We start from the raw sequence: 21,471 nt of genomic DNA on the forward strand, positions 1-21,471 counted from the left end.
ACACTTAGGGTTGCTTGCAAATCTTGGCTATTGTGAATAGTACTGGAGTAAACATGGGAGTGCAGGTATCTCTTTGATTTACTGATTTCTTTGGGGTACATACCTAGCAGTTGGATTGCTAGGGTGGGGTTGAGGATCCCAACTGCTCTGGCTTTTGAAATGAAATTTCTTCTGAATTGAGAAACCAACCGGGATAATACCCGATTGCTACATTGTAAAAACATGGATGTTTCAGTGGGGAAAAACAAACAAACAAACAAACAAACAAACAAAAAAGCAAAAAACCGCACTGTGATTGCTTTCTAGATCTTTGAGTTCTAAATGCTGCCCTAACTAATTTAAGAATGTACCAGTTAGTGGCTGGGTGTGATGGCTCACACCTGTAATCCCAGCACTTTGGGAGGCTGAGGTGGGCAGATCACAAGGTCAGGAGTTTGAGACTAAGCCTGGCCAATGTGGTAAAACCCTGTCTCTACAAAAGAATATAAAAAATTAGCCAGACGTGGTGGTGGGTGCCTGTAGTCCCAGCTACTCAGGAGGCTGAGACAGGAGAATTGCTTGAACCCAGGAGGCAGAGGGCAGAGGCTGCAGTGAGCTGAGATCGTGCCACTGCACTCCAGCCTGGGTGACAGAGCAACACTCCATCTGAATAAAAATAAAAATAAAAAAATGTAGTAATTAGTTAGGACCTTAAAAAATTAAGAGTTACTCTTCATTTTTAGAGCTCCTTAAACATGAGGTGGTTTCCCATTTTCAGTACTTATATAGTATGTTCCTTAGACATTCCTTGTGCACACTTTCCCCAGACACGTTAAGGAACAGTTTTCTTCCTTAACAGTTGATGGACCAGCCTACCGGTAAATAAATAACACTCTAAAAAAATGTCAAATTGCATATATACATATGTTAATTTAAAATTTTTTTAATATTCCTGAAGATATGAAGACATATCTCCAAGAGAAGATGTTTACATCACATATTCAAAGACGTTCTGGCAGCCAGGAGTTGATGTGGGTTGAAACTCGCCTTACCTTAGTGCCCCCAATGCAGTGACTAATCTGTGTGTTAACACATGACACTCCATAACATTGAGGGACCTATTTGGAGGTCATGGCCCACACCAGTTCCCGGAACTAATGGAGCCATTCCAGACTCAGGACAGTCCACAAAACAGGCAGCTGTTTCTCAGTTTCTCACTAGGAAAAACAACATATCCAGAGGGCCAACAGATCCGGCACCAGAGGGTCCAGACGGATTTGTCTCTATTGCTTCATCTTAGCGCTAAGAGCGCCAGTCCTGTACTATCTTCAGGAAGTCTCCTTTCACCTTAGGGCCCTCCAGTCTTGCCAGTACATCCGCTTTGTTACTGTCTTTCTTCTCCCTGGGAAGGATAAAAACAAGGTTTTGTTTTCTTACATTTGGTTTTCTTTTGGAGCCCCCCCAAATGTAGGCGAAACCTCTAGAACACAAAGTTACCACCTAGGAGGCCCCCCTGACCCCCTGCCGTAGGTCAAGATAAAGAGGGGTGCTCTCAGGAGCTCAGGAATGAATTCAAAATGCCTTGGGGTTCAACCAAGTCAGCCTCAATGATCCCTCCTCCTGCTAATCACGCCCTTGCTTGGCTCCCTTTCCCACTGGACCAGGGCTGGACTGCGTGGCCAACAGAACAAGGCAGAAGTGATGGGACGTCACTTTCAAGGTTAAGTAATAAAAGACTGTGGCTCTGTTTTGGGCTGTCAATCATCTCTCTCGGCCACCGTCTCCCTCTGCCTCTGCCTCTCTCAGCTTCTGGTTCTGGAGGAAGCCGGCTGGAATATCATGAGCAACCCCCTGGAGAACAACTGAGGCCCCCTGCCCACAGCCACACAAGTGAGCCTGAAAGCAGATTCAACAGCCCTCATCAAACCCCAGCCAGTGGCTCAGCTGAGACCTCGTGAGAGACCACAAGCTAGAACCACCCAGAGATGTCACTTTTGTATATCTGACCCTCAGAAATTGTGTAAGACAATACACCTTTTATTGCTTTAAGTTATTAAGCACTGAAGTAATTCATTGCATAGAAATAGATGATTAATACACCAGGAAAAATTATATCCTCCACCCAGAACCCAGCACTGGTTGAGAACACGTGGTACACACTGTGCTAAGTGCCGTATGTGTGACTTTTGTTTCAGTCATCATAAAACCTCCACGGGGGAAGACACCATCCCAATTTTATAGATGAGCAAATCGAGGCTCAGAAAGATAAGCTAACTTGTTCACAGCTATATAACTGGTAGGTGGCAATAACAAACAGTCGTTTAAGAAGAAAAGGTGAAGAAACAAAGAAAAGGGAAGATGAAAAAAAGAAAAAAATATCAGAATCTCGGTCAATGGTTCCTTTAGATAAAAGTAGGAGTTGAGGGTTTGAACGCTACACTGAGGAACTATAAATCCCCAGGAAGCAAAAGCAGGATGGTAGCAGCACCTGAAGTATAGCATCTCAGGTCCACCATCTCACTTTCTATTTTTAGAGACAGGTTCTCACTCCATTGCTCAGCCTGGAGTGCAGTCTGCAGCCTCAACCTCCTGGGCCCAAGGGATCCTCTCACCTCAGCCTCTTGAGTATCTGGGACTGTAGGCATGCACCAGCATGCCTAGCTAAGTTTTGTATTTTTTCGTCTAAGACAAGGTTTTGGCATGCTGCCCAGGCTGGTCTGAACTCCAGACTCAAGCGATCCGCCCATCCTAGTCTTCCCAAACGCTGGGATTGTGGGTGTGAGCCACCGCACCCAGCCCAGCATCTCACTCTTTACAAGGAGATCTTCTTGGGTGACTGTTTCTGCAAAGGAAACCTGGTGGAGACTTACAAGATGATCTCTCTCTTCTTTTGGCTTGGGAAGGCATCGCACAAGGTCAGAATGCTGTGGACTCGAATCGCATTCTTCCTCAAGTCCAGATGCCTCAGATGTTGGTTTTCACAGAGCATGGAAGCCATGGCCTGGTAGCAGCTGGAGGTGAACAGGCAGTTTTCCAGCCTGTGACATAGAAAGAGATGGCAGAGAAGGCATCACGACTCATCTCAGAGCTCAGCTGGTGTGACGGCTTATAGCCAAGAAATCACACTGTGACAAGAATGCATGATGTTGTTCCAACTCTGTTCTATGCACCTACAGTCCCATCAGCTTGTGTCCTTTGGGTGATTTCAGAGCAGGCTATGAAATTCCTCACTCTAAGAATTTATGAGCCAAGTATATGTTTTGAAAATAGCTTGTGCCTAGTTATCTTCATTTATTCAAAAGATATTTGATTCCACCTAGTGGACATTTTTTGACACAAGAGTGAGCAACACACACCATCCTTGCCTTCCTGGATTGACTGGGCAGGGTACTGAGGGAGGAGACAAATATATTTATTCAAATAGCATGGTTTTATCATCCTAATGGGCCAGGTGTTTGGATTTTTAAAAAAATTTTTTGGCGACTGAGTCTCATTCTGTTGCCCAAGCTAGAATGCAGTAGTGTGACCATGGCTCACTGTAGCCTCAACTTCTTTGTTTCAAGCAAGCTTCCTACCTTAGCCTCCCGAGTAGCTGGGAATGCAGGTACATGCCATCATACCCAGCTCAAATCCTTCTATGAGTAAGTCACGTTGCCCTCCCATACAGTACTCACTGAAAAGTTGGGGAGGCACATCTACAAATAAGTTGCCATGCCTCTGAGAGGTGCTGTGTATCATAAATACAATGCTGGCACATAAGAGTCCTTGAGCAGAGTGAAATTCATGGACTATTAGATTAATGGGTTATTATAGGAGTGGGATGGGTGGCTTTATAAGAAGAGGGAAAGAGAGCTGAGCCAGTATATAGCATGCTGAGTGACTCATTAGTGACCCTGCAGAGAGTCCCCACCAGCACTAAGGCTCTCACCAAATGCAAGCCCTCCACTTTGGACTTCTCAGCCTCCATATTCATTTCCTTTATAAGTCATGCAGTTTCAGCTGTTCTGTTATAAGCAACAGAAAACAGACTAAGACAGATGGGGTCCGTGAACTTTACGCTAAGACAAGTTACTGCTCATGGCTGAAAGTAGATTAAAAAACAATCTCACACAAGCAAAGGCTTAGAAAATACTATAGAAATACTTTCAACTATAGAAAGCTTTTTCCTACCTGAAAATATATTTCACTCAATCTAAGAGATAAATCAACACTTAAAACCCAAGACTAAATTTGAGGAGTCAAAGAATCATGACTGGCCGTGAATTCATACTGAATTTGAGAAGCAAATCAACAAAAATGAACATCATTATCCAAACTAATCCTAGAAATGAAAGATGTACTATAAGACAATGATTTAAATGAGCTAGATTAAAAACAAAGATTATACTAATGGAGGGCAGAAAATCTGGGTTGAAGGAGGAAAAATTAGATTCATTTTTTGATCATGAGAGAAGAGATGTTTACAAGTCTTTTCCAAATACTTAAGGTAACCACTCAAAGAATTAAAAAGAGAATGAATCCTTTTATATCACTGGCTGGAATACATGTTACTAAAGAGACCATAAAGAAGAGGGAAATATACAAACATTATATATTTTCATATATAATATTTAAAAAAATTTTTATGTATTATATAAAATATATATGTTATATATTTACATATACATTTGTATATAATATAAATTACATATAAAATATATAACATAATATGTAAGTATATACTATATAACATATTTACATATATTATATATTTATGTATTCTTACATAAAGATAATATATACTTACATGTGTAATATATAAGTATATACATATAAACAATATGTAAGTATGTATCTGTACATATATATGTATATAGATACATAAAAGGCCCCAGCCATATATATCTCCTAAGTGTAAAATGCAATTTCAGAAGACCAGTCATCTGAAATGTCAGTCTAAAATGGACAAACTCTTTGTTATCTTTTATTCAACGGGAAGAGTATTTTCTAAAACAATTGTTAACACCGATTGCCGCATCCCGCCCCCAGAGTTTCTGATTCCCTGGGTCTGAAGTGTGACTCCAAAATGTGCATGTGCCCTGCCCAGGTGAAACTGCTGCACACTTTGAGAACCACTGCTCAGAAGCTTCCAAGGTCTCCAATTCAATGGAGGGAACACTCCAGAAACTGAAAAAGACAACACTTTCCTATCGTATCTTCCATCCTGAGAGAAGCTTATCTACAATTCTCCTGGTCTCATAGGAGGAGCGGAGGGGCCACTTACTCCAGGATCTGCACTGTACAGTCAGGATTCTTCAGGGCCTCACACAGCAGGGTCACCCCATCATCCTTCAGGCTATTAAAACTCAGGTCAAGACTTTTCAGGGTTTTATTTTTTCGGAGCGCAGAGATCATATCCTGACAGCAATCAAAGGTCAAGTCACACTTTCTCAGCCTGCAAAGAAACATGGGTCGAGAAAAAAAGAAAAACAAACAAACAAAAAAAAACCGGTTTTACTTAGGTTTTACTTCTTTGTTTTGGGTTCTGTTTTTGTTGTTGTTGTTTTTGTTTGTTTTTTGCATAATGGCATAACCAAGATGCAATTAATGTAAATCACCATTCACCCATTTAAAGTGTAAAAAACATTGGTTTCTGGTCTATTTATAAAGTTGTACGATCATCACCCCAATTTTAGAATATTTTTGTAAATTCAGTTTAGAATGTTTTATCACCTCAAAGGAAAATGCTGGACACTTTAGAAGCCACTTCTCACTTCTTCCACCAACCCACCCCAGCCCTAGCTCCACTAATTTGCTTTCTTGTTCTGGATTTGCTTATTCTTGGCACGTCATTTAAATGGAATCATCTGTGACCTTTTGCGTTTAGCTTCTTTCGTTTAGTATATTTTGAAGATTCATCCATGTTGTAGCATGAATCAGTATTTAACAATTAAACAACATTCCATCACATGAATACACCATACTTTGTTTATGCCTTCATCAGTGAACAGAAATGGGTTGTTTCTGTGTCTTATGGTTATTATGACATGGGTATTATGACCAATGCTGCTGTGAACTTCTGTGTGTAAGTCTTCATGTGGAGGTAGATTTTTATTTCCTTTGTGGATATACCTATAAGTGTGACTGATGGCTCAAGAATTCAGTCTGTGCTTCACCTTTTTTTTTTTTTTTTTGAGATGGGGTCTCACTGTGTCACCCAGCCTGGAGTGCAGTCGTACAATCTCAGATCACTGCAACCTCTGCCTCCTGGGCTCATGTGATTCTCCTGCCCCAGCCTCCCAAGTAGCTGGGATTACAGGTGCCTGCCAACACGTCTGGTGAATTTTTTGTATTTTTAGCAGAGACAGGGTTTCTCTAAGTTGGCCAGGCTTGTCTTGAACTCCTGACCTCAAGTGATCCACCCACCTCAGCCTCCCAAGGTGCTAGGATTACAGGCACGAGCCACCACAACTAGCCATCTGTGCTTCACCTTTTGAGAAACTGCCACGGCTGTTTTCCAGAGCAGTGGTGCCATTCCCTGCTGCTTTTTGGTAAGCTAAAAGTATCAATGTTTCCGCGGGTATTTTGCTCCACCTCATGCATTTCACAAACATTTGCAGAGATTTACTAGGCTTTGGGCATTGAATTAGGGGACGGGAACTCACACAGGCAAGGCTCCTGCCTTTTAGCAGCCCATATTCTCATGTGAGGCAAAAAGAGGCAGATTCAGTGGTTATGGTTCAGTGATGTCCCAGTAAACCAGCTCTCAAGAGCAAACAGACAAAAGCTTACTGTGTAGTGACTGCCAATTTCCGTGGTGTAAACACTTCTGCCAAGGCTGATTTCAACCTATGAAATTGACGTCCCTGCATGTGGAGTTGGCAAGAGACTCGCACTTGGCTCCCACATACCATGGCTCTGATAAATACTTTGCAGGAATCAAACACAGCAATAGGACGAAAAGCAAGCTGGCTGAGGTGGAGTGAGGCTGGACTGCTTTAAATAGAACCATCAGAGGTGGCTTCTCTAAGGTGAAGCTGATTCAGGACCCAGGCAGTGAAGGGGCGGGGTAACAGTACAGCCGGTGTGAGGTGGCCACCCCCTACCCATCTGAACCGTACTTAAAATGAAGAAGGAAATTAAATAATGGCAATAATAGCAAAACAGAACATTACAATTTGTAGTTGCTATATAATAAATTTTACGGTGTTGTGTGCTGTTTAATGTAATACCTCCCCAGATCTAAGACAGAATATTACCTGCCCCCCTGTAAACCACTGAACCTGACCTATCCTCCCCACACTCTTCGCAAACTTCCCTGGCATCTACAAGTTCCTGTGTTTCTTGCTCACCAGCTACAAGGTCACAAAGCAGACAGGCTCAAGACCATGGAATGTGTTTCTCAAAGTGTGACTTTTCAAACGTAAAATGCATCACAAAACATGTCATAAGTAAATTAACGGTTCTTTGTTCTGGCCTCTGTAAAACCCGCTTCCAGCTTCATCATCCTGTACCACCCAGGTACATAAAAGGCACCCCATTTTCTTTGTCCTCTGCTCAGAATTAGAAAGCGATTCTGCTGAGCCTGTGGTCACCTTAAATGAAATCATCCTGCAACCCCATCGGGCTCTCCAGATCTCTAATTTCCTGCTACAAATCACACTTTGGTGTCTCGCCTGTTCCAAAAGGCATCTTGTAGCTTCTCTCCTGAAGTACTTTATTGCATTAAATCCAAGTTACCAGTTCACTTTATATCCACATATCCCAGTTGATGTTTTCCCCATTGTAATTTGTGGCTCACAAATGAGTTCGGAATCAGTGAAGTGGGTGGTGATGAGCCCTTTAACCAATGAAAGAAAACCAGAATAGTAAGAGGGTCTACTGGTATCTCATTGATAGAATCGGGGGTCCGGAAGAGGCTGGGGTTTCTCATTCCCAGCATGATCGACTTTTGGGGATGGATAATTCTTTGCTTTCTGGGCCACCCTGTACACTGTAGGATGCTTCATAATATCCCTGGGCTCTTCTCACTAGCTGCCAATAGCATTCTCCTTTCCCAGGTCGTGCCAACATGAAATATCTCCCAACATTTCCAAGTGTCCCTCAGGAGCAAAAACACTCTTAATTGGAAATCACTGGTCAGGCATGGTGGCTCACGCCTGTAATCCCAGCACTCTGGGAGGCCAAGGTGGGCAGATCACCTGAGGTTAGGAGTTCAAGACCAGCCTGGCTAACGTAGTGAAACATGTCTACAAAAAGATAAAAATTTGCCAGGTGTGATGGCAGGTGCCTGCACCAGCTACTCAGGAGGCTGAGGCAGGAGAATCGCTTGAACCCAGGAGGTGGAGGTTGCAGGGAGTGGAGATCATGTCACTGCACTCCAGCCTGGGTAACAAGAGTGAGACTCCATCTCAAAACAAACCAACCAACAAACAAATAAGAAGTCACACAAGAGACGGCTCAGGTTGTACACAGTAGCAAGCATCTGCCTTCATTTGCAGGGCTTGCGGGCACTGATCTCCTTCCTCCTCTTGTGGAATTGCGTGTTGCACGATCTGGCATGGAGGAAACACCACCTCTCATCTCAGATGGCAGAGGAGAGGCTCCTGTTCCCACGTTCCCGCTGGTCAGGGTGCAGGCTGGTGATCTAGGTTCACTTGCTGCAAATGCTGAGGCTTTTCAAAGACATGGCATCATCAAGAGGAACACGGCACACCTCCACTCTGAATCCTGAGTGACTGTGCCCGTGAGGAAGGGACTCTTGACATTGCCCTTGGAGGACACAGCTGGCTGTGAATGCTCGTGATAGGAAGAACGCGTGATGGGAGCCGAGTGCCTCCCTCTCCCTAAACTCAATTCCTTTCATTATCTGTTAAGTCTGTGAGCTCCCCCTGTCCACCCAGTAAACTATCTCTGTCTCTTGATCTCTCCCTCTCTCCCTCTCTCTTTCTTTCCCTCCCTCTCTGTCTCTGTCTCTGTTAGTCCAAATAGCACCATTCTGCAAGCTCCCGCTATTTTGCAGATCTTGGTCAAAGTGAAACATATCACAGGGGTTCCGGCTGTGAGAAACATCCTGCTTACATCTCACGTGCAAAGACATACATAGACTCAAAATAAAGGGACGGAAGAAGATCTACCAAGCAAATGGAGAGCAAAAAAAAAAAAAACAGGGGTTGCAATTCTAGTTTCTGATAAAATGGACTTTAAACCAACAAAGATCAAAAGAGACAAAGAAAGGCATTACATAATGGCGAAAGGACCAATGCAACAGGAGGAGACAACTATCCTAAATATGTACGCACCCAATACAGGAGCACCCAGGTACATAAAGCAAGTTCTTAGTGAACCTCAAAGAGACAGATTTCCACACAATAATTGTGGGAGACTTAAACACTCCACTGTCCATATTAGACAGATCAATGAGACAGAAAATCAACAAGGATATCCAGGACCTGAGTGCAGAACTGGAACAAGCAAACTTAATAGACATCTACAGAACTCTCTACACCAAAGGCACAGAATATACATTCTTCTCAGCACCACATCACACCTACTGTAAAACTGACCATATCATTGGAAGTAAATCACTCCTCAGCAAATGCAAAAGAATGGGAATAATAACAAACAGTCTCTCAGACGACAGTGCAATCAAATTAGATCTCAGGATTAAGAAACTAACTGAAAATACCACAACTTCATGGAAACTGAACAACTGGCTTCTGAATATCAACTAGATAAACAATGAAATGAAGGCAGAAATAAAGATGTTCTTTGAAACCATTGAGAACAAGACACAACGTACCAGAATCTCTGGGACACATTCAAAGCAGTGTCTAGAGGGAAATTTGTAGCAATAAATGCCCACATGAGAAGCAAGGAAAGATCTAAAATTGACATCCTATGATCAAAGTTGAAAGAACTAGAGGAGCAAGATCAAAAAAAACTCAAAAGCTAGCAGAAGACAAGAAATAACTAAGATCAGAACGGAGCTGAAGGAGATACAGACACAAAAAAACCCTTCAGAAAATCAATAAATCCAAGAGCTGGTTTTTTGAAAAGATCAACAAAATAGACAGACTGCTAACCAGATTAATAAAAAAGAAAAGAGAGAAGAATCAAACAGATGCAATAAAAAACGATAAAGGAGTTATTACCACTGATGCTACAGAAATACAAACTACCATTAGAGATTCCTACAAACAACTCTATGCACATAAACCAGTAAACCTGGAAGAGATGGATAAATTCCTGGACACTTACACCCTCCCAAGACTAAACCAGGAAGAAGTTGAAACCCTGAATAGACCAATAAAAAGGGCTGAAGTTGAGGCAGCAATTAATAGTTGCTACCAACCAAAAAAAGTCTAGGTCCAGACAGGTTCACAGCTGAATTTTACCAGACATACAAAGAGGAGCTAGTACATTCCTTCTGAAACTATTCCAAACAATACAAAAAGAGGAAATCCTCCCCAATTGATTTTATGAGACCAAAATCATCCTGATACCAAAACCTGGCAGAGACTCAACAAAAAAAGAAAACTTCAGGCCAATCTCCGTGATGAACAGAGATGCAAAAATCTTCAATAAAATACTGGCAAACTGATTGTAACAGCATATCAAAAAGCTTATCCATCACAATCAAGTAGGCTTCATCCCAGAGATGCAAGGCTGGTTCAACATACGCAAGTCCATAAACGTAATCCACCCCATAAATAGAACCAAAGACAAAAACCACATGATTATCTCAATAGATGCAGAGAAGGCCTTCGACAAAATTCAACATCCCTTTATGCTAAAAACTCTCAATAAACTAGGTATCGATAGAATGTATCACAAAATAATAAAATCTATGTATGACAAACCCACAACCAATAACATACTGAATGGGCAAGAACTGGAAGCATTCCCTTTGAAAACTGGCACAAGACAAAAATACCCTCTCTCAACATTCTTATTCAGTATAGTATTGGAAGTCTTAGCCAGAGCAATCAGGCAAGAAGAAGAAATAAAGAATATTCAACTAGGAAAGGAGGAATTCAAATTGTCTCTATTTGCAGATGACATGATTGTATATTTAGAAGACCCCATCATCTCAGCCCAAATTCTCCTTAAGCTGATAAGCAAATTCGGCAAAGTCTCAGGATACAAAATCAACGTGCAGAAATCACAAGCATTCCTATACTCCATTAACAGACAAACAGAGAAGCAAATCAAGAGTGATTTCCCATTCACAATTGCTTCAAGGAGAATAAAACATCTAGGAATCTAGGAATACAACTAACAAAGGACGTGAAGGAACTCTTTTTTTTTTTGAGACGGAGTTTCGCTCTTGTTACCCAGGCTGGAGTGCAATGGCACGATCTCGGCTCACCGCAACCTCCGCCTCCTGGGTTCAGGCAATTCTCCTGCCTTAGCCTCCTGAGTAGCTGGGATTATAGGCACACACCACCATGCCCAGCTAATTTTTTGTATTTTTAGTAGAGACGGGGTTTCACCATGTTGACCAGGATGGTCTCGATCTCTCGACCTCGTGATCCACCTGCCTCGACCTCCCAAAGTGCTGGGATTACAGGCTTGAGCCACCGCGCCCGGCCTGAAGGAACTCTTTAAGGAGAACTACAAACCACTGCTCAAGGAAGTAAGAGAGGACACAAACAGATGGAAAAATATTCCATGCCCATGGTTAGGAAGAGTCAATATCATGAAAATGGCCATACTGCCCAGAGAATTTATAGATTTAACACTATGCCCATCAAACTACCCATGACCCTCTTTGCAGAATTGGAAAAAACCACTTTAAACTTCATATGGAACCAAAAGAGAACCTGCATAGCCAAGACAATCCTAAGCAAAAAGAATAAAGCTGGCGGCATCACGCTGCTGGACTTCAAGCTATACTACAAGGCAACAGTAATCCAAACAGCATGGTACTGGTACCAAAACAGAGACATAGACCAATGGAACAGAACAGAGGCCTCCGGAGCAATACCACACATCTACAACCATCTAATCTTTGCCAAACCTGACAAAAACAAGCAATGGGGAAAGGATCCCCTGTTTAATAAATAGTGTTGGAAAAATTGGCTAGCAATATGCAGAAAGTAGAAATTGGACACCTTCCTGACACCTTACACTAAAATTAACTTCAGATGGATTAAGGACTTAAACATAAGACCTAACACCACAAAAACCCTAGAAGAAAACCTAGGCAAAACCATCCAGGATGTAGGTATAGGCAAGCACTTCATGACTAAAACACCAAAAGCAATGGTAACAAAAGCCAAAATAGACAAAGGGGATCTAATTAAAATTCAGAGCTTCTGTAGAGCAAAAGAAAGAATCATTAGAGCAAATCAGCAACCAACAGGATGGGAAAAAATTTTTGCAACCTACCCATCTGACAGAGGGCTAACATCCAGAATATACAAATAATTAAAACAGATTTACAAGAAAACAAACAAACAAACCCATCCAAAAGTGGGTGAAGGATATGAACAGACATTTTTCAAAAGAAGACATATATGAAGCCAACAAACATACGAAAAAATGTTCATCACCACTGGTCATTAGAGAAATGCAAATCAAAACCACACTGAGATACCATCTCATGCCAGTTAGAATGGTGATCATAAAAAAAAATCTAGAGACAACAGATGCTGGAGAGGATGTGGAGAAGTAGGAACACGTTTACCCTGTTGGTGGGAGTGTAAATTTAGTTCAACCATTGTGGAAGACAGTGTGGTGACTCCTCAAGGATCTAGAAATAGAAATTCCATTTGACCCAGCAATACCATTACTGGGTATATACCCAAAAGACTATAAATCATTCTGTTATAAAGACACATGCAGATGCAGGTTTATCACAGCATTGTTTACAATAGCAAAGACCTGGAACCAACCCAAATGCCCATCAATGATAGACTGGACAAAGAAAATGTGGCACATATACACCATGGAATACTATGCAGCTATAAAAAATGATGAGTTCGTGTCCTTTATAGAGACATGGATGAACCTGGAAACCATCATTCTCAGCAAACTGACACAAGAACAGAAAATCAAACACCGCATGTTCTCATAGGCAGGTGTTGAACAACGAGAACACGTGGACACAGAGATGGGGGCATCACACCTGGGGCCTATTTAGGGGGCTAGGGGAGGGATAGTGGGAGACAGGATGGGGAGGGATAACATGGGAGAAATGTCAGGTCCAAGTGATGGGGGGATGGAGGCAGCAAACCACCTTACCATTAATGTACCTATGCAACAATCTTGCATGATCTGCAGGTACCCCAGAATCTAAAGTACAAAAAAAATATTCTAGCTCCCTTTCTAGCCTTGTGCATTTAAAGGAAATCACTTCACCACTAACTATAAGCAGCCAGATACAGCAGACAGTAAAACACAGATAAGACAGCTGAGGCACAGAGGGAGGTGGGGGGAAAGTCTCTTGGATAACTGCCAAACTTCACAGTCATACAGTGGGCCCCAGGAAAACAGTGGGCTTTCATAAGCACAATCCTTTCCCTTCAGGCGTGCTAAGATAGGGAAACTAAAAGCAGACCTGGAGGTGTGTCTGCAGCTGCAGGAAGAGGTATGGGAACAGACACACAACTCTCCCACCCAGAAAAGCACAACAAAGAGACACAGATGCAGTCCAAGCCTCGGGTAAACTCTCCCACCCTGAATCCCTAGAAACTCTTAGTCTGTAAGGGAGTGCGTCTCTGACCCAACTCGGCCAGAAGCCCCTCTCATGTTTCTTTTCTCTAAAATAAATCTGTTCTTAACTGTCAAGCCACCTTTTGTGTTTCTTTCCTCTTTAATTCTTATACCTTGAAGTAGCAGTTCTTACAGTGATGAACAGATGTCAATCTACTTTAAATTTAAAATACCCTGCAGTCCCTCTGAGTTTACTCCTGGGTATCTTGGTACACAGTTTGAGAACTCTACCTCTAGATAATTTGCCTCTGAATCAGAAATAACAACCCTCCTCTTTATTATGCTTTCCCCCTCAGCACCAGCACCATGCCTAACACGCAGTGGGCACTTAATAAATATGTGACATAAACGAATATATAACAGGTTCTCTTCATCACCCTGTTCAGCTTCAGGGAGTTCCAAGAAGAAAATATTCTGGGACTTACACCAGCCTCTGCAGAGGACATCTCAAGTGTTGCAAAGCTTTCCAAATATGCTTGGCCCCTTCATCTTTCAAGGCATTCTCCGCCAGGCTCAGGTGTGTCAGCATCTTACTCTGCCTGAGACAGGATGCAAGGCTTTCACAAGTAAGCTCTGTAAGGTTGCAGTTCTCTATCCTGTGGGAGAGAAGCACACAGGTGACTGGATGGAGACAGGTCTTTCTCTCACACAGAGGAGTGGTCACTCAGTCGGGGCTCTCCCTCTGAACACAGAAGCATCCTCACACCTCTATCATCACCATTCAGGACTTCCAAGCTTTAAAGGAAAGGACAGCAGCTTTGATGTGGGAATGGCAGGGTGAAGGAATCGTGGAACAAGAAAATCATTAGACTGAAAAGCTTCTGCACAGCAAAGGAAATAATCAGCAGAGTCAACAGCCCACAGAGTGGGAGAGAATCTTCACAATCTATCCATCTGACAAAGGACTAATATTTAGAATCTACAAAGAACAAATCAGCAAGAAAGAAAAATCCCATCCAAAAATGGGCTACAGACATGAATAGACAATTCCCAAAAGAAGATATACAATTACCAAAAGATACACAAATGGCCAAAATGCATATGGAAAAATGCTTGATTTTTTCCACATTACAGAAATGCAAATCAAAACCTCAATGTGATATCACTTCACTCCTGCAAGAATGGCCATATTTTTTAAAAAAAATAGGTATTGGCATGGATGCAGTGAAAAGGGAACACTTTTACACTGCTGGTGGGAATATAAACTAGTACAACCACTATGGAAACCTGTGTGGAGATTCCTTAAAGAACTAAAAGTAGATCTACCATTTGATCCACTACTGAGTATCCACCCAGAGGAAAATAAGTCATTAGGTGAAAAAGATACTTGCACATGCATGTTTATAACAGCACAATTGACAATTGCAAAAATATGGAACCCAAATGCCTATTAATCAACAAGTAGATAAAAAAATGTGATACACACACACACACACACACACACACCATGGAATACACCATTCAGCCAAAAAAAGGAATGAAATAATGGCATTTGTAGAAACCTGGGTGGAATTGGAGACTATTTTTCTAAGTGAAGTAACTAAGGAATGGAAAACCAAACATGGTATATTCTCACTCGTGTGTAAGCTAAGCTATGAGGACGCAAAGGCATAAGAATGATTCATTGGACTTTGGGGACTCGGGGTAAATGATGAAGGGGTTTCAAGGAATAAAAGACTACACGTTGGGTATGGTGTACAGTGCTTGGATGTTGGGCACACCCAGAAATCACCACTAAAAAAAAGCTTATTCACGTAGCCAAACACCACCTGTTCCCCCAAAACTATTGAAATAAAAGAAGATTAAAAACTGGAAAAAAAAAAAAAGACCGGGTACAGTGGCTCACGCCTGTAATCCCAGCACTTTGAGAAGCCAAGGCAGGTGGATCACCTGAAGTCAGGGCTTCAAGACCAGCCTGACCAACATGGTGAAACCCCATCTCTACTAAAAATGCAAAAATTTATTGGGTGTGGTGGTGAGTGCCTGTAATCCCAGCTACTCAAGAGGCTGAGGAAGGAGAATCACTTGAACCTGAGAGGTAGAGGTTGCAGTGAGCTGAGATCATACCACCGAACTCCAGTCTGGGCAACACAGCAAGACTTCATCTCAAAAAAAAATTAAAAATAGAAAATAAATACATGGAATTAAGAGGGAAGAGAAAGAGACCATCAATGATCAAAGAATAAATAGCAGACAATGGAGATGGCTTAGGAAGAGACATAATTTCAGAAGTTATAAGTAAGGAAAGATGCATTAAATACATGAGAATACATGTAAATTAGATAAACTAAGATGAACCATCAGATTATTAAAAAATAGTCACTAGTAATCAAGGAAATGCAAATTAATACAATAAGGTACCATTTCCTGCTGAACAGATGGGCAAAAATGCCAACAAAAATACTGATAATAACAAGACTTGGTTTAAGAATGTGGAGTTTGGGCCAGGTGTGGTGGCTCACGCCTGTAATCCCAGCACTTTGGGAGGCTGAGGCGGGTGGATCATGAGGTCAAGAGATCGAGACCAGCCTGGTCAACATGGTGAAACCCCGTCTCTACTAAAAATACAAAAAATTAGCTGGGCATGGTGGCACGTGCCTGTAATCCCAGCTACTCAGGAGGCTGAGGCAGGAGAATTGCCTGAACCCAGGAGGCGGAGGTTGCGGTGAGCCGAGATCATGCCATTGCACTCCAGCCTGGGTAACAAGAGTGAAACTCCATCTCAAAAAAAAAGAATGTGGAGTTTGGGGCACTGTCTATTGCTCTGGCCAATGGGTACACTCTGGAAACAAACACAGTAACATTGAAGATGAATGCTCACCACGGCCCAGCAATTCTGTTCTTAGAATATTCATCACAGTGTGTGTGCATGTGCGTTTGTGTGTGTGACTGTCTGTCTGTCTGTGTGTGTCTGTCTGTAGCTAAGATTGAAAGTAGCCCAAACCTCAACTGTGGGTGAATGAATAACTAAATTCTGGGATATTCATATCAATATCATTCTGTAGTGAAGAGGAATTAACTATAGAAGCAACTAACCAGATGAACACTAAGATACAGATCAGGAAAAGAACACATCACAGGTGATGCTTTTATGTAAAAAAAAAAATTTTTTTTTTGAGACAGAGTTTCGCTCTGTCATTCAGGCTGGAGGGCAGTGGTGAGATCTTGGCTCACTGCAACATCTGCTTCCTGTGTTCAAGCGATTTTCCTACCTCAGCCTCCCGAGTAGCAGGGATTACAGGCATGTGCCATCACACCTGGCTAATTTTTGTGTTTTTAGTAGAGATGGAGTTTGACCATGTTGGCTAGGCTGGTCTTGAACTACTGACCTCAGGTGATCCATCCACCTCGGCCTCCCAAAGTGCTGGGATTACAGGCATGAGCCATCGTGCCTGGCCCTTTTATGTAAAATTCAAAGCAATGCAAAACGATGTGATGCCTGTTTAAGGAGACATGGGTAGTAATGTTAATACTATACAAAAATTAAGGAGCCTGAGCAGCCTGATTCACTATGTCTTCACAGTGGGGTTGGGGGCAGGGTCGATAAAACCTGTGAGAACAGGGGAAAACAGAACTGAAGAGTTCTGTTTCATAAACGGGATGATGGCTACACAGGGCTCATTATACTTGATATATTACTAGATATTGGACATAAATACATACTTCTATGTAGATATGTTATTTCTCTTTCATTCTTGGCTGGACGCTTATTGACCTATCTATAGAAATATCGATCACAAGACTTGGGTTTGTTCCTAGACGTGTACCTTCCTCTGTGACTGCTTTTCTCACGGTAGCACTAAATCTAACAAACCACCACCACAACCACGACCACAACAACAGCCACAGAAAGGAGACTTACAACAGCCTCTCCAGCTGGCCACCGGACAGGTAATACAGCCCACGGTTCTCCAGGGAATTTTTTCTTAGCATGAGAGTCTTCAGATATCTGTTACCTCGAAGATTATTGCCAAGGTAAGTCCAAACTCTAGGGGTGGCCAAGCAGTCTTCCAACCTGCAGAAACCAGACACAAATGCTGAGCCACGGCTCTGGGGAAAATGGTTCTCATAGAGTCTCCCGGACCCCAGCGCTTCCCATCTCAGTCTGCACAGCAGAGACCTGGGGGTTATTTCCAACTTTCTGGCCAGTGCCCCTGCATCAAGCTCAGGAACTTCCTACCAAATCATCGGCAGAAAACAACACACTCTTGGGGCTGTAATCAACTGGATTACAGTAACAACTGAGCTCTAACTATCTTCACTCAGCTCCTTGAAATAGAAATTTCAAAAAAAGCTGGAAAATGATAGTCATGTTTATTTATGGAGTCCAATGTAACATTTTCACTGATGTGTACCTTATAGCAAGAGTCAATCAAGCTAATTAATATATCCGTCATCTCACCAACTTAATTTTTTGTAGCGAGAATGTTAATAATCTACTCCTTTAGCAACTTTGAAATAAACAATGCATTATTAATAGTCAGAGTCAGCCTGCTGTGCAATAGAGCCCAAGGCTTATTTCTCCTGTCTAACTGACACTTTGTGCATTTATCTGCCACTCATCATCAAGGTGAAAAACTGAAGTCCGGTGGCATTAGAGAACTTCTCCTGAGTCCCACAGCCACTGTCATCTCAGGCTGGATTTTGGCCTCAAGGTGAGCAGTTTATATAAAGACGTTCAGTGAAGCCTTGTGCGTACCAGGACTTTCTGCTCTGTGCAAGCGAGGTAATGAAATGCAGAGATTATCTATAAGCTGTATTCAGTTCTGATGAATGTAAAGGAGCAACTTTGGCAGATGAAAACAAAACGAGAGGTCATACAAATTCTGTTGAGAGAACGTTCACACACAAAGGCTGAAAAGCGGGGTCTGAACTAAAGGTAGAACTACCATTCGATCCAGCAATCTCACTCCTGGGTATCTACACAAAGGAAAAGAAGTCCTTATGTGAAAAAGACTTGCACACGCATGTTTATAGCAGGACCATTCCCAAGTGCAAAGACAGGGGACCCACCTAAGTACCCATTGACCAAAGAGTGGATAAGGTCTATACACACCATGGAATACTACTCAGCCATAGAAAAGGAATGAAATGGGCTGGGCGCAGTGGCTCATGCCTGTCATCTCAGCACTTTGGGAGGCCGAGGCAGGTAAATCACCTGAAGTCGGGAGTTCAAGACAAGCCTGACCAACGTGGAGTAACCCCATCTGTACTAAAAATACAAAATCAGCCAGGCGTGGTGGTACATGCCTGTAATCCCGGCTACTCAGGAGGCTGAGGCAGGAGAATCACTTGAACTCGGGAGGTGGAGGTTGTGGTGAGCCAAGATTGCGCCATTGCACTCCAGCCTGGGCAACAAAAGCAAAAAACTCTGCCTCGAAAAAAAAAAAAAAAAATGAAATGATGTCTCTCTTGCAGCAACTTGGATGGAGCTGGAGGCCATTGTTCTAAGTGAAGTAATTCAGGGATGGAAAACCAAACATCTTATGTTCTCACCTATAGGTGGGAGCTAAGCTATAACGATGAAAAGGCATAAGAATGACATAACAGGCTCGGAGACTTGTGGTTGGGGTAAAGGTGGGAAGGAGGTGATGGATAAAAGACTTCATATGGGATACAGTGTACACTGCTGGGGTGATGACTGCACTAAAATGTTAGAAACCACCACTACAGAACTTATCCATGTAACCAAAAACGACCTGTACCCTAAAACCTATTAAGATAAACAATCCAAAAAAATGGAGTCCGAGCACGTGCACGGTGGTAAACGTTTAACCCCTGGCGTTCTGGAGAAGGAAGTCCTGATGTGCAGTGTTGGTCACCGCCTGTGGGGTAAATGCCTCCACCATGGCTGGTGTTCAGCTCACAGTGCGAGGTCACTGAGAGTAGCTGTGCACTGTGACATCGTGTTTCCATCAAGTGAGTATGACAGGCAGCAGCAGCCCCCAGGGCACTGCTCAGGAGCTGGCAAGCTGTGGCTTGTGTGCCTCCTTTGGAGTGCCACCTGGTTTTCGTAGCATACCAACTACCAAAAAAAAGCACTATATGTATATTTTTTGAGATGGAGTTTTTGCTCTGTTGCCCAGGCTGGAGTGCAGTGGTGTGATCTTGGCTCACTGCAACCTCCGCCTCCCGGGTTAAAGCAATTCTCCTGCCTCAGCCTCCTGAGTAGCTGGGATTACAGGTGCATGCCACCACACCCAGCTGAGTTTTGTATTTTTAGTAGAGACGGGGGTTTCACCACGTTAACCAGGCTGGTCTAAAACTCTCAACCTCAGGTGATACACCTGCCTCGGCCTCCCAAAGGGCAAAGATTACAGGTGTGAGCCACCATGTCTGCCCCTTCCCCAAATTTTTAAATGGTTAAAAGAATATTTTGTGACATATGAAAATTATATTAAATTCACATTTCAGTGTTCATAAAGTTTTATTGGAATACAGCTATAACTATTTGTTTACATAGGAGTTCTGGCAGCCTTGGCACTACTGTGGTACGGGGCAGTCTTCACGACAGAGACGGCATGGCCTCAGAGGCCAAAAGTGTTTCTTATCTGGCATGTCATAGAAAAAGTTTGCTGAACCCTAGCAGTCATAACAACAAACGGTAAAATAATTAGGAAATGATGCATTTTGATAACCTCTGATTTTTGTTGTTTAATCTACTTGTAAGCCTATAATTTAATTTTTTAAAATGTTGTTTAACAATTGGTTCACGAAATTCCCCAATGATTACAAATTAGTTCTTGCAGACTGCCATGTGATCTGGCAATGCACAGCTGGGAAGATATCTTAAAGAAAGGAAATCAGCCTGTCAAAGACATGTCTGCATTCCCATGGTGGTGGCAGCTCTGTTCTCAATGGCTAAGACTTAGAAACAACCTAACTGTCCATCAACAGACAAATGGGTAAAGAAAATGTGGTACATCTACACAATGGAGTACTATTCAGCCATGAAAAAGAATGAGATTCAGTCATTTGCAACAACATAGATAGAACTGGAGTTCATCCTGTTGAGTGAAGTAAGTCAGGCACAGAAAGACAAACTTATTTGTGGGATCTAAAAATCAAACAATTGACCTCATGGACGTTGGGAGTAGGATGGTTACCTGAGGCTGGAAAGGGTAGTGGGAGGGTTGGGGGCAGGGGAAAGTCAGGACGGTTAAAACCATTTATGCCTAGGCTTCCATAATTGGAACGCTAAGCATGTGGGAGTTATTTATATCCCACTGCTCAAGTCATCGCCAAGGTCTGATTGAAAAAATTAAAAAGAAAAATTGTAGCCTGAGGCATAAACAGTTTAACAGGTTAAAAAAAGAATAAGACCTAGTATTTGCTAGCATAACAGAGGAACTGTTATAATAAATTGTACATTCTAACTCAATAATAAATTGTACATTCTAAATTAACTAAGTTATACATTCTAAAAGAACTTATAGGTAAACAAATGGATACAACTGTGTTCCAATAAAACTTTATGAACACTGAAACATGAATTTAATATAATTTTCATCATAAAATATTCTTTTAATAATGTTTTTTGACCATTAAAAAAATTTTGGGGGGGTCGGACACGGTGGCTCACACCTGTAATCCCAGCCCTTAATAATAAATTGTATATTCTAAAATAACTAAAAGTATAAATTGACTGTAACACAAAGGATACATGCTTGAGGGGCTAGATCCCCCATTCTCCAAGATGTGATTATTTCACATTACATGCCTGCGCCAAAACATCTCATGTATCTGATAAACGTACCCACCTACTATATACCCACGAGGATTGAAATAAACAGT

General features: G+C 42.2%; 1 protein-coding gene across 1 annotated transcript in view; it reads right to left on the reverse strand.

The window, feature by feature from the left end:
* Positions 1-1,281: 1,281 nt before the first annotated feature.
* The window catches only part of NLRP8 (NLR family pyrin domain containing 8), a 36,112-nt gene continuing 15,922 nt past the window's right edge, over positions 1,282-21,471 (reverse strand). Inside the window, exons 6-10 of the mRNA XM_074385725.1 lie at positions 17,540-17,692; positions 14,103-14,273; positions 5,243-5,413; positions 2,850-3,017; positions 1,282-1,381 (exon numbers count right to left, since the gene is read on the reverse strand). Coding sequence (XP_074241826.1) covers positions 1,282-1,381; positions 2,850-3,017; positions 5,243-5,413; positions 14,103-14,273; positions 17,540-17,692 — 763 coding nt within the window. The remainder of the gene's footprint in view (positions 1,382-2,849; positions 3,018-5,242; positions 5,414-14,102; positions 14,274-17,539; positions 17,693-21,471) is intronic.

This window comes from Saimiri boliviensis, chromosome 14 (genome assembly GCF_048565385.1).
Source record: "Saimiri boliviensis isolate mSaiBol1 chromosome 14, mSaiBol1.pri, whole genome shotgun sequence".
Taxonomy (NCBI): Eukaryota; Metazoa; Chordata; class Mammalia; order Primates; family Cebidae; genus Saimiri; species Saimiri boliviensis.